Genomic DNA, 14,438 nt, shown 5'->3' on the forward strand with positions numbered 1-14,438 from the left:
GTAATGTTGCTGTTACCAATGTCCTGTTGATCTAGATAGGAGTGTTGTAATTAACAGTCATGGTATAGGGAGCCTTAAAAGTATTATGACAGAGTTTCACTGAAATCCTACAACATATCCAAGCTCAGTCAGATGACTCCTTTCTACTCTGTCTTCCTTTACCATGTATTTTAATGCCTGAATGGGGCCAAGTCCTAATTTTCCTACAAAGCTTCCTAATGCTATGCCACTTTTGGTTTTGTTTTCCTCTTAACTCCCTTATGGCAGAAGTTTCATGTTTCACCCAGGCACCCAAGGAAATTATTTTAAATGCCAGATGCAAGATACTAAATATAAATAACCTATAGCCTTGTGTGCAGAATGAAAGCCTCTTCCCTGAATTTAACTTCCTTCAGCATAGCCTCTCTACTGAAATGATCTCTTTCTCCTACATAAATGCATTCTACATGCTTAAGAAATGGATGTGCCTTGCTAGCTGTAAGAGACACAAAGGCTGTGGTAATTGTGTTTGTATGCCATTTGCAAATGACTTTTAAGTGTATAACTACACCTTCACAATGGCCCAAAAGTCGCCCTTCTTGTCCTCATGGTTTTTCCATTTGCAGCTGTAAAAGGAATAACTGTGGATGCAGCCAAAGAATTCTATCTGCTGATTCCAGGAGTCTTTGTGCTTTCTCATCTGCCCTTTCTGTGCCATTCTGGTGTGTGTGGCTTCTGAACAGGTCCAGATTCAACCACAGACGGGAACAAGATCAAGCACATGAAATACAACCTTATGTGTTATACTCTTAATTCAAGGCTGTTTGGTTTATTGAATCATGTGGAATGAATGCCTGGCCCTGCTTCTTCCAAAGCCTGCTCTGGCTACAACTGCACAGCTGGGTTTGATTTGCTGCCCATAGGAAGGGGGGGAGGAATCTCTATTACTCCAACACAAATACAGATCTGGGATGTGGCTGCAGATCCAGAATTCCTAACTATCCAGCATCAGATGATGTGTGGAAAATAAAACACAGCACAATGTAGCCCTCAGGTTTTTGGAGCTGAAAGTCACAACACGCCTAGAAAATAGCCCTAGTTTGGAAAGGATTCAAATACCACAGGAAGCGAGTTCCTTCCTTCTCAAGGCACATGCAATAACTCCAGCTTCTGACCAGATCAAGGTATATCCCCATCTGAATGCAATAACACAGCCTAAAAGCAGCAACAACAGCAACCACCTATGCATATGAAATAAATCAATAAATAAAAGCACCACCTCCTCACAAAACCACAAGTGAAATAAAGTTTGCCTTGTTACTTCCACTGTTTCATCTCTCAATAACAAGCAAAAGCCAAATCAGCCATCCATGTCGTGGACCTCAAGCACAGAGGCTGACATAAGTCCCTGGAAATTGATGTAAGCCCACGTCAGTCGTTTTAGGGCTTCTGCCAACTCACTCTCAGTCATGCCCCAATTACTCTTTAGCTGTATAGAAAGGGCTTGAAGGTGTTTTTCGTTTTGCAAATTCAAATGCAGAAAGGATGTGCATTGTCATCCAGCAGGACAGAGGCAGCAAAATGAAAAATATGCTGAAGACATGCCAAAAAGAATGGATATTGCTGTCAATAAATGGAATTTCTGAACTCAAACCCAAATATATCTGATTCTTTCCTAAAAAGCTTTATGAAGATTACAGTAAAAACATACAAATTGCTTACTATGCAACCTTACCTTCGACATATGCTGCAAATTCTTGATAGGTAGATGACACAACCAATTACCTTCGACATATGCTGCAAATTCTTGATAGGTAGATGACACAACCAATTAGTATACTTCATTTTAGGACATAGAGTTGACAGCTGTAGGTAGGACTAAAAGCACTGCCTAATGACCTGCATATCTTATGGTTAATGAATGTGTATTATCTCAAACAGGATAAAATATTTGGTTTACAGTTAAAGGAATATACATGTACATATTTTTAATTTAATCTACTCTTTAGAAATGCATTGTGAGCATCTTGTCAAAGAATGTAGATCTGACACTTCTCAGTGTTCTAATTTCCCCTTATGGGAAGTTTGGTTGTATTTTTCTCCAGGGACATGCATAATAAATAATCTACTGGTGTAACAGAAAAGGAAACTGCTATGGTTACGTCACGTGCTGTAATCTGACACAACAATTATTTAACAGTAAGACAACTTCTTATGTATCTGCTCTGAAAACATGCAAGACTACTCAGAAGTTCTCAGACAAAAATTAGTTGCTAGGAGCCGTTTTATATATTTTACTGGATTGCTCATCATAGAGCTGTTTTCATTCAAGAACACACAAAGTTTTTTCTTAACCGTGGTTAATCCAATTACACATTCTTTTCTTGTCTTGCTACGTGAGACTGGATTTAGAGGTAAAAAGAGGCTACAGGCCAACTGGATTTGAGCTTCTTAAAAAGGTTTGACTTTCCTTCAGAAGAGGGGGTTGGTTACCCTAACAGGAACATCAACCTTGACTTTAAGTGTTGTGAGAACAGTAGGTGTAGTTGCTCTTTGATTGTTAGGGTTGGAAGTGGCCTCAAAAATCATCCAGTTCCAACTGCCCCCTGCTATAAGCAGGGACGTGCATTTTAGGTAGAGAAGTAGAGGGTGTATGAGAAGTGATAATAGAAAGGAGACTGTATTAGAAGATCAGCTACAAGATAAACACACAGATGCTTTGTATTGTGGGCACCAGAAGCAGCTTACCCTTTTCACTTGGGCAAACTTCTGTCCCAAGTTCTACATAGGATTTTTTAATATTGTGCTGTCTGTTTCCACTAGAATTGCAAGATGACAAAGTAGTTCTTTATTAGGCATACCTTCTTCAGAAAAGATTTCTCATCTTCCTTATGAGAGCACAGATAGACAGAATTAACTGAACTCTTGTAACAACAGCCTGCCTGCTGGACTACAGCCAGGTTAGCTGCCTTGTTCTCACTTTCATTCACAGTCTGTAAACATTGAGATACTAGTGGGTAGGGTATGATATATCTACTTGGACAAACAGCAACAAACCAACAAAAAATCCTATGGATAGAAATTATTTGAATTAGGCATGGCCACCAGGTCAAGAGAGGTGACTCTAGCACTCTCCTCTGCTGAGGCCTTGCCTGGAGTGCCCAGCTCTGGGGCCTCCAAGAGAGGCACGGACTTGCTAGAGCATGTCCAGAGGAGGGCCACCAAGATGAGCAACCTCTCCTATAAAGACAGGCTGAGGGAGTTGGAGCTGTTCAGCTTGGATAACAGAAGGGTCTGGGGAGACCTTAAAGCTACATTTCAATATCTGAAGGGAACCTACAGGAAAGGCTGAGGAAGGACTGTTTATAAGGGGTTTCAGTGACAGGATGAGGGCAAATGGTTTGAAACCAGAGCAGGGTAGATTTAGGTTGGACCTAAGAAGCAAGTTCTTCACTATGAGAGTGGTAAAATACTGGAACAGGCTGCCCATGGATGTGGTTGAGGCCCCATCACTTGAGCGCATTCAAGATCAGACTCGACGTGGCCCTAGGGTCCTTTCCAACTCAGTGTAATCTGGGAATCTAACAATATTAACAGATAAACATATTATTTCCACATGGCCATGGAGTCATGACACTCTAAATCTCATTCAGTTAATTTTTCAAGTAATGACACCTGGTCCTTTAGAAGGCATAACCATAGTATTTCTGGTTAATTTCACAGTATATGACATCAAGAAACTAAAAATATTCCATAACAATCTATAACCAATTGGCTTTAATTCCCATCAATGCCCCAGTTTCGGCACAAACCTAAAATCTCCCTAGATCACATCTGTTGGGAATTAATCTTTTACTAACTCCACAGCACTCAGTGACCGTTTCATTAAGTTGTTCCAAGATTTCTTAAGAGTCAGATTCCACACACATCAGTCCAGTTTCTACACTGCCATCCACTGCCAGGATCAGGCTTCTGCTCTAAGAGCAACTTAAATTCTACGGTTTTGCCCCCTTTTGGTTTGTGTTCCAACCTTAATGGGAGGCAAAACAATAGCTGATGGTATGCTATTGTGCGGGCGGAGCACTCTGAAACTTCTGTGCTCTTCCGAATGACTACTTGACTCCCTTGATTGATGGCATACATTGCTGAAAGTATTTTAATTGGGCTCCTTACAGTTACTTCATCGCTACTGTTTCCAAGTAGCCTAGAAAGTAAACGGCTAACAGCCCCGAGTCCTTCAGCCGACATTCGTCACCCAAGCCACGCTCCCCAGCTTGTATCGACCTACACAAGTACTGAGCCGTTACCAGGTGCCAAGAACGGCACTTATCTACACACGAGGTTTCTGAAAGTCTCCACGGCAGAATCCGCATCCTAGGAGGGACCCTTTGCTCCCAGACGCGGGCTCCCGCGGTGTGCCGTGGCGCCGCCGAGAGCGGGCGCAGCGCAGCGCGGCCCCGCAGCGGCTGCTGGGCAGCGGGGCACACGTGGCAGCGCGGGACCACCCCGCCCCGCTCTGCCCAGCCGCCCCCCCGCGCGGGGCGCCCCTGCGGCTCAGCCAACCAACTACAGTCCCCGGCAGCCCGCGCGAGCGCGCCGGCGGGGGGGCGGCAGGGGAGAGGAGCGGCGCGAGGCGGGCTCTTGGCGCCACGTGACCTGCCGCGAGGCGTCCCTCCTCCTCCTCAGCGGCACCGGCGCGGGTCACGAGGCGCCGTCGGTACCACCGACGTCACGGCGTGAGAGCGAGACCAACTGTGGGAAACGGCGGCGAGGGGCAGGGCGAGGGGGCGGCTCTGCCCGGGGGCACGGCGCGGGGGGCAGGGCCGGCAGGCAAGCGGGCTGGGGCGGGGCTAGCCGCGGCCCGTCGTAGGCGCCCTCCCCCCCTCGCCACTGACAGAAGGTGCCCGGGCACGGGAGCTCGCGCTGGAGCTGCCGTTCGCGCTGCCGCCTCCCCGCGCGCTCCCCCTTTCCGTCCGCCCCCTCTCGCGCTCTCTCCCTGGCGCCATCCGGTGTTATGAGGCGGCCCTGAGGGGCGGTAGAGAACGCAGCCCTGCAGGAGCCCGGTGCGGCCCGGCAGGGTGACGGAGTCTCACTTCGTCTCGCCGGCCAAACCCATGACTACGGCAAACTGCGGCGCCACCGACGAGTTCGACTTCAGGCTGATATTCGGGGAGGACGGACAGCCCGGCCCCGGGCCGCCGCTGGGGCCTGCAGGTGCGTTTCTCCGTTGCTCTTTCGCCGCGCCGGGGCCGGGACGGGGCTGTCGGCTTCCTGTTTTCCTCTGAGTAAGGGGTGGAGGAGGGGGGCTGCTGCCTGCCCCGCCGCCGCGGGAGGTGGGAGACTGGGGCGGGAAACGGCGCCGGCTCTTCTCCCTCAGGCCGCTTCAGGGCTCTGCTCCCCTCTCTTCGTTCGCGGGACGTGGGATCTGAGGGGGATGGTGCCGTTAGCGGGATGGCTGGGACTCATTGGGCCTCTTACCGCCGTTACAACTTTCTTTGTGAAAAGAAATCCAAGAACTCGCATCGTGCGGGAGAAGCCTTGCAGGACGCGGTGGCTGGAGGGGGAAAGGCCCCAGTTTTTGCCGAGGCGGGGGGCGGTTTGGATCTGGTGGGCCTGGTCCTCTCCTTGGTCTGCGAGCGGCCCCCGCGTTCCGCCGCCGCCTCTGGCGCAGGTAGCGCGGGGAGGGGCGCAGCTGCGACCACTTTTGCTGCGGGGAGGGCGATCGGCTGGAGTGCCCCGGCGAGGTACAACGAGCCGCCAAATTCGGCGTGGGGCAGCGAGCAACGTAACACTGATGGGGCTGCACTGGGGGCTTGGCTGGGGTTTCTGCCATGAAAAGTTTCAAACTAACTGTTCCCCGTATGTAAGCATCATCGTTACTCCAGTGTGTGCCTGTAAACTTTGTGTACGTGCGTCTAGATGGGCAAAACACTCTGTTGAAATGTGACGGCTCTTTCGGTCCGTCTGTGAGGATGTATACACACGTCTTGGAGTGCTTCCATTTTACTCAGTTTTGTAGTATTGGAGCCTGAAAAATCCCATTAAACCCCCTCATATTTCATTAAACCGCAGAAAATACAGTGTTCCCTTGTAAATGATGATGTGGGGAATCAATAAGAGCCAGCTGTACAGCGTGTGGCTGTACTGAAGTTCGATGGCTGCATGCCTTTTTTTCTGACCTACTTGAAATTAGTACTAGTTGGTAATGCACTGTCTTATGTCTAACTGGGTGGATGATAAGATAGCCCTGAAACACGACTGGATTAAGGCTAAATGATGCAGCCATGTTGTTTTTTATTCTTTGACTCGGGTTGTCTGTGTAAGTTGATTAGAAAAGAAAAAGGTTGATACGTTCTATATGTCATCCATTGTAAACACTTAGGGTTGGTGTACTAGTTTCTAACTCTGTTGATGCTAAGATTCAGTTCACAGATTTCTTCAGATAAGGGGAGACTGTCTTTGCTTGTTTCCCAACTTAGAATAGCAGATGGTGCTATTACAGTATTCTTTATTCCCCTTTTTGTGAAGGGGGACTATGTTCTGGTAGCCAAATCAATGCATTACTGTACCATATGAAAACAGTGGGGAATATTAACAGAGTGCAACAAAAATAATTGTGATATCTTTGTTTCTATTCTTTTGATATAAAACTAGTAATCTGAACTCTACTTCTCTGTCACTGATGGATGAAAATGTGGTAACAAGTTGGTCATAAAAGTGGAAATGCTAGTGATGCTGAATTCACTTTTGCAATATCTGTACTTTGGTAGCATTCTTTAAGAAACAGTTCAGCTATTACTCTGAATATAGAGAATTTTCATGCTGGATAAGTTTTACTTTAAAGCCAGACTTAAAACTGTGATATTCAGACCATGGACCGATTTGCTTGCTGTAGCTTTCAATGAGCAATCTTATATCTGTAGCTCTGTAATTTCAGTATTTTGTAGAATACTGGGGATCAACTCGCCTGCTGTGCACAGATGTGGCCTTCAGGGAAGGGGCTTGAATAGGCAGAAGCCTGCAAGTATTCTATTTAAAAGGATTGCCCCAGGGTTTGGCTGTTAGTTCTATCCATGTATTCTATATAGGAAGAACAACTGGATTTTGTAGAAGAGAGGGCCCATATTGGAACTCTTACCTTTTTCCCTCCCCCTGTTGTCAAAGTGCATAAGGAAAAAAAATTCTTAGATCTCCTTAAAGCATGTGTTTTATAACCTCATATATCACTTCTTTCATTGATGTTGTTACTGCAAAGTGCATCAAAGCGAGTGTTAAAGGTATTTTATTTTCTAATGTATGCTAATAATAAGACATGTAGGTCACAGGGAAAGTTGCTTAATTTTAAATAAATAATACTAAAATTACTGAATTTTCCATGGAGACAGCATTTGAAAACATATTCTCACATTTCATACCTCATCTCTAGAAGTTTGGGATTGGCATCCTTGTGAAAAATGTACAGTACTAAGTTCTTGTGTAAAGAATGTGAAATGTACATTCATGTTTTCTCTTTTTGCTGACACTACCCTAGTGGCACAAGGATTTTATTCTTTCATATAGGTACATATGTAAATATATGTGTTTATATGTTTTATCTTGAGCTGTATTGTTAAACAAAGGCAAGAAAAAATGAGCTATTTATTAATCTCTTCCAATAAACTTTTGATTTCTGAACAATGAAGAAAATGCTAATCCTAGGCAGTAGATTTTTGTTTTATGACATTGGGAAGAGAGTAGGAGACGTTAAATCAGCTGGGATTCTGAGTTATTACACAGAACAATTTCAGTGGCGTGCAGGACAGTAGAACTAACATGGTTTTGTGCTAAATGGCAGGAATTGAGATTAATGTTCTGCAGTAGTGCTTGTGTACTTGATAGGAAAGTTGTAGTTGCTGCCACAAAGGGAAAGGCATGAAAGATGGCGTAAAAATGATTAGATGAACATTACAGTATTTGCAACATACTTCACCAAGGGATAGCCAATTTCATGTAACTTGTGAACTGAAGTAACAGTTCACTGAAGTGGTTGCAAATAAGAGATTGTCAGAAGCTTTTAATCTGATTTTAAGTGGTAGTTTGGTACCAAGCACATTCTGCAAAATCCTTATCAGTGATAGTTGGAGTCTGAAAGAAGAAAGAAAGCATCTCTGATCTTAAAATCCTTAGCACTGGTGGTACAGGGCTAGGTACTGAAGAGCTTCATCTTTCTCTGGCAATATAATTAAGGCCTCCAGTGCCCAAAGGTAATAGTATAGAGCACTCTGAAGTGAACCAAATCTCGTTGGTGTACTCTTTCTTGTGGAACTGTTTGGTTAGTTGCAGTAGCATCTGATTGCATCTTGCTACCTTGTATCAGTTGCATTTGAAATGCTTAAGTAGGCATTTGAATTACAATATTCTTCAGGTCCTGTACATCCTGCAAAATTGATTGTCCTGTTACTTTAAAGTGCCACCATGTTTGGTCTTCTTAATAAATAAATTTTTGAGGTGTAATATGTGACACCTACATTCAACTTGAATACTTTCCTAATGGTGCTCCCATGCTCCTCCCTTCCCCCCCAAGTTTATAATACTATTCAGTATAATTTAGGGAGGTTGCCCAGAACCTGTTAAGCATTAATTCTTCTAGCTGAATTTTTATTTTAAGATTTCATCTTCTGCTGTAAAGAATGAGTTTTTACAATGTAAGAGCCTTTAAAGAGCTTGGTGTATGTAGTACTAATCTGTGAGTTCTGCATCTTGTGTGATTCTGTAACAAAATTATTTCTTGTTTATATGCCAGATAGGGATATTTTGAAGTAGAGGCTGCAAACTGTTAAATATCCAGAAAACTACTCAGTTATTTAGGAAGTTCTGGCAAATGAGTTATCAATACTGCTGTTCAGAATCTTGTCTAAAATGTTCCTGTTATTTTTGGTAAAGTCTTAAAGCAAAAGAAGGGCTAAAGTTTTGCTACCCAGTAAAACATAGTAATATATGGAATTTCATCCTAACATCTCCTTTTTTTTCTTGGGCTATACAGTAAATGAGGAAAAAATAGTATTATCTTCCAAAATAAGTCATCATCTCTGGTTTGTTTTGTTTCCCCCCCCAAATCTATATGATCTAAAAGTAATGGTAAAAGTACTCTCTGTGGATCTTTAATTCTTAATAACTTTTTTTTTTTCTTGAAAACTAAGAAACAATCTGAAAAGAGGTTCTCCATATTTCCTTTCACTTCATATTTGGTTAAGTAATGCTTTTTAGTAATCTTTTTAACAGATGCATCTCACAATTTCTCTTTTCTTCTGAAAAGTATGAAAAATATCTTGGTTCTGTGATGAATTTAGTGAAATTCAAAACATCTTTGCTAGCTGGGGCCTCGCTCTGGATAAGGACAGTATATTTAGACTTGAATCTTTATTTTATTTGAAAACCTTTATACTCACGTTCTCCTTGTGAGTTATTTCCACCTTAGCTTAGAGCTATTACCTTATTCATTTGAGGCTGTTACTAAACATCATGGTTGAAACACATGTTTTGCCATTGCAGGTGTCCAACTAACACCTGAGCTTTTGTTTTGAAGGTTTCCATGTCTGAACTTCTTTCTTTGTGAGCATCTGTAAGCTACTCTGGCTGCTCAGGAATTATCCCCTGTCCATGTGTTGACTGCTTTGAAGCCATTGTCGTGACAGGCACTGAATTTTTCTTCAGTAGCTAGGCCAGGTTCTCTGTAGCAAAAACTGGCACTATGCATGTGTAACTTAATTTAGTAAAAGTCTTAAAATCAATTATTTGTACTGTAACACTACCATTGCACTAGTTCATATAGTTTCATCTTGATCATTAATATGCAAAGTATTTATCTTTATATCATAGTGTTTGTTGGTGGCAGGTATTGCTGTCAGGGACTGTTGGTAGAAAACAGAAAACTGCCAAAGCTCTTTAGAGAAGTTTGCAGTGTGCTCAGACGTTCCTTCTTTTCCCTAAGAAGGTGATTGGGGTAAGCAGTTGAGTTGTGATAGGAAAAAGCAATCTCATAATTAGATAGAATGGGAAATAAGAATGCTGGCAATAATTTTGACTTGGTGTAAGCTGACTGAGGGTTGTTGTTGGCTAAATTAATTTTTGTCTTCCCATGCTTCTGATCCAGAACTGGTAGAAAGTTTGTTTTCCTTCACTAAGAGAAATTCATAAAACAAGATCTTAAGAAGTCTCTTTAACAGTCTGCCTCGCTCACCTGTATGGTTCACCAAAATTTCTATTTGTTTTGAAAGTTTTTCTTTAATTCTTTTCAGATTTAGTTGCCTATATAAATGGAAAGGAGAGAAAGTCTTTGTACAAGGTGGTAGCTCTGTGGTTCTTATGTATAATTTGAGCCATATATAAATCCAGCTGTCTGTGCTGGTATATAAACATTTGCTATACAAAATAGTGCTCGTGTGGATTAAGATCAGGATCAACTGGTGCAAGTTTAAGAAAGGAATGGACAAGTTGCTTGAGTACATTTGTTTTTTTGCTCCTCCCTTTAGACATAAAAGAGACTTCTTTAAATAAATGTTTAATTATTAGATGTTGAGCATTAAATGTATTGTGATAGGAATCACCACTTTAGGGAAATTCAGTTACTATAATTTTATTTTACAAGGCAATATCTGTGTATGTCAAAGATTGACAAGCAGGGACACAATGCAAATCAGTCATAAACTGTGGTTATATAATCTTCTGATGCCAGGGAGGAGAGAAAATCAAACAGCTGCATCTGACTGAAAATAGAGGGTCTGTGACAAGAACTTTATGACTTCATAATATCTAAGAGAGACATTGAGGAAGAACCAAAGGAAAATATATATTAAAGTCAAATTTTATATCAGTGGAGTCAGAGCTTCATGGCCATTCAGAGTAACAGATTAATCTCATAATCCTGGTAGGCTGACACATTTGAGTATGTTGTAGTTTTTCACAGTATGCTGGCTAAATGAAGTGGTGTTGGTTTGAATAAAGCTTGACTGGAATGAGGCTAATTGGAAAAAACATCAACCTGTCTTGTGTGCTGTTTTGAAGCAGTTGTAACTGCATCTGCTCTAATTCCCTAACTTTTATGGTTTGGCATATGGTTATTGGATCACTACATAGTGCATTGAAAATCACTATGCAGTGAGTCACTGTGCAGTGCAGAGATTTGAAAGATATCTGCAGTTTGATGAAATGTAATTTATTTTCTGTGAATTCATGGTTGCACCTCACCTTCTGTCCTTTTCCCTCCCATTTAATTATGGGCACAGTGCAAAGAAAAAAAAATCTTGAGAGCTAGGATGTAGGAGATGGGCAAGGTATGAAAGCATTTGTGGTAATACTTTGATCTTGCATTGCTCTGAGAATTGGAAATGAGCTCTTTCTTAAAAGTTGTCCTCTGTTTAAAACATGACCATCTTCTTCCTTTGTGTTGTACAACTTAAAGTACTTTATTGTGTCCTACCTGAAGAGTAGCCAAGTAACATGGCTGTGAATGAGAGAGAAATGAGGCAGATTGGGCCTGGGTCACTATTAAGCAGCAGTTTGGCTCTTCATAAATACAGAAGTTCTTGCTTACAGCTGCCTTAGTGGGCCAGGGAAGTGCGTGGAGCAGACTTGGCAGACAGCCCAGCCTGTAAAACAACATCCAAGTCCTTGCATTTGTCCAGGCGTGCCATGTGGGGTTCGGATGTCAGTGGAATTTAAGATGAGTGAAATGATCGGTAAGGCTAAGTAAAATTGCAAGATAGGAGGTGGCTTATTAACAAGCCAACGTCCTCCTGCCTTTAGTATGCCCATCTGCAAGTATTTGTGCGAAACGCTGGTGAAACAGAACACTAAAAACAGTGGAATTGTTCAAAGTGACAAAAGGAGATGAGCTTAAATCTGAAGAACTGCAGCACTGGTTGATAACGAGGCTCTCTGGGGCTGTGTTGTGGCCTGAATGTCTTGTGAGTTAACCAAACAGCTGAACCTCAGCATTTATGTGATGCTTCTGATTACATGTCACTGAATGCTTATGGTTACTTATCAGACAAAGGATCATAGGTGTTGATAGAAGAAAAGATACCTTAGTCTGTTTTCTTTTGGAGGCCTGGACCCCATTTTTATGTAGGTAGAGAGAAGAAGGATCTTTCTAGGGATCTAAGTAGAAACCTGTGATCTTTAATCAATACATATATGAAAGTAGAACTCCAAGTTTGGTTTTAGTTTATATTGTGCATGGGGGTTTCTTCAAAGCAGAAACAAAAGCTTGATTTGAGGCTGGATAAAAGATGTTTGTAGGTAGAGACATGAACAGTTAATGCATTACTCCCAGGAATGTGAAATCATATTATTCATTAATAATAGTAATAAAGTATTTTTAAAACAGCTTCTCAGAATGGATTTTGTTGATTGGCCATTACTTCTAAAAATAAGACATCTTTAATACAGCAAAATTGCTGGGTGGATTTTTGTGTGTTTTGGTATTTGGGTTTTTGTTTGTTTGGTTTTTTTTTTTTTTTTTTTTTTTTTTTTTTTTTTTTTTTTTTTTTTTTTTTTTTTTTGAGGGGCAGGGGGAGGGATAGGGTTTTTGGTTTAACAGGTTGGTGGAGAGGGCTACTTTAAAAATCTTGTAGATATTCATCTTTGGACTTAGTCTCAGGTCCTGTCAGACTGAGGCCTTTCAATTTTTTTATGTATGAGGTTATCCAAGACTCTAAGAGGCAAGTAACTTTGAATTCACTGCCTAAAAAGAGTCTTCTTGTTTTAGTGGCTGCTCACTTTGCTTTTTAGAAACAAATACTGGGAGAAATGCCATTTTTTTAAATCTCAGATTTAATTTTATTTTTACTAGTTTTCATAAATAGAAAAAAAAGGAGATGATTACTTAAAAATTCAGGACTAAGCAACATTTGTAGTATACTGGAGAGGGAATGGAATTGTGACTGGGCATAAAATGTTACCTTGTAACTAAAGTTGTTTTACAGAGTAACCCAAAATACAAACATGCTGTGAAGATAACATAGTCAAGGTGTATTTATTAACCATTAGTGACAGTGACTCACTGTTTTTGATGGCTACATAATGGGCTGTAATAAAGTCTACAGTTACACATAGCTACTCCTGTGTCTTGGATGCTTACTAGTAGTTGTTCCCCAAACCAAGAAAGCAAGGTGATGAGGAGCTGGAGTAACTATATGATTTGATTCAATTATGTTATAGGTCTTGACTCAACCTAAATGATTCTATGATTACTGAAGGTTTTAACTCTGTCATTTGAGATAACTGTATTTGAGTGACAGCACCACAATAGAATGTGTGGTGTAGTCTAAAGAACAACCAAGAGAATCTGTCAACATTTTTTATTTTGCATAGCTTCTTTAAATTCTCTCAGTCGCTGTGTTTCATCAGTGTAATTTGTCAGAGGCTTTTGAGAGCAAACGCTTCTGTCTGTGCAATTGCCTAGCTTGTTTGGATATGGGAAAATGATTAGGCTGGATAGGTACAGTATGCAGTGAAACCTCCATTGCTGGATTTAATGCATGCTGTTTAGGACTGTGAAGCAATGCAGGTTACAGGGCTTCCATGTGGCACAGTTTGGAAGCATGCTAAAATATGGTCTTCCTTGTATTTTGGGGGATTATTCTGAAAGTTGCTGAACAAATGGTGTTTCTGCTTAGATTCAGATTCACGTTTTTCATTTGTCTGTTTTATTCCAATTTCTGCTTACTGCATCAGTCAGCAAAGTGAATTCAAGGTGTTTCTGATTCTATGTTCATGTGAGCTGGAAAAACAGGAAAGTTTCAGATTATCACTCTGGCACATTTCAGGTTTTAGGTGTACACAGTCTTTGAGGTTTGTACACCTGAAGTCTATTTTAAAGCTGCACTATGAAATACATTAGTGGAAATCTGTAGTATTAACAATACTGAGTTGCCTCTATGGTAGAATTACATTCTGTGGAATGCTTTGCCCTCTGTCATATTGCAGGTCAGCTGCAGAAATACAGTGTAACTTTGCTAAGGTGTGAAGAGTCCCCAAACTAGTTTGTTCAGATGCTATCAATACCAGTTCTCAGCCTCTGGGCCACATTTTGTTTAATAAACGGGAGAGATGTCCCCATTTTGGTCTTTCTTCCTTACTGTGTAACCTTTCCCCACTCTTAACTTCTTGCCTTGGCCTTATTGCATTCATTTTCTAATAGTCTTCCCAAATACCTTTGTCACCATACCCTCATATAAACTATAGGACCTATTTTCTTGCATGCTGCTGTCTTGCTTTGTTTTCTGTGGCCCTACTTACACATTCTGGTCTTGGAAACTTGGGTTATGCACAGTGATGGGTTCAGAACTGGAGACAGCTGTAAACCTATAGGTGTCTGTATAAAGCATCAGGTTGTTTTCAGTAATCACATTGGTGTTAGAAGTTGATCAGTAGTACAGGCATCCATGTAGAGAGGTGATGATTTCAGTTCATAGCAT

General features: G+C 41.6%; 1 protein-coding gene across 5 annotated transcripts in view; it reads left to right on the forward strand.

Moving 5' to 3' along the window:
* Positions 1 to 4,724: 4,724 nt before the first annotated feature.
* The window catches only part of NFATC3 (nuclear factor of activated T cells 3), a 67,512-nt gene continuing 57,798 nt past the window's right edge, over positions 4,725 to 14,438 (forward strand). For 3 of the 5 annotated variants that reach the window (XM_064160419.1, XM_064160421.1, XM_064160420.1), the window contains exon 1: positions 4,726 to 5,193. In XM_064160419.1, coding sequence (XP_064016489.1) covers positions 5,094 to 5,193 — 100 coding nt within the window. In that variant the 5' untranslated portion in view covers positions 4,726 to 5,093. Of the gene's footprint in view, positions 5,194 to 14,438 lie in introns of all 5 variants that reach the window. The other 2 variants (XM_064160422.1, XM_064160423.1) reach the window with 1 other exon arrangement.

Source organism: Pogoniulus pusillus, chromosome 20 (genome assembly GCF_015220805.1).
Source record: "Pogoniulus pusillus isolate bPogPus1 chromosome 20, bPogPus1.pri, whole genome shotgun sequence".
In the NCBI taxonomy this organism is placed as follows: domain Eukaryota; kingdom Metazoa; phylum Chordata; class Aves; order Piciformes; family Lybiidae; genus Pogoniulus; species Pogoniulus pusillus.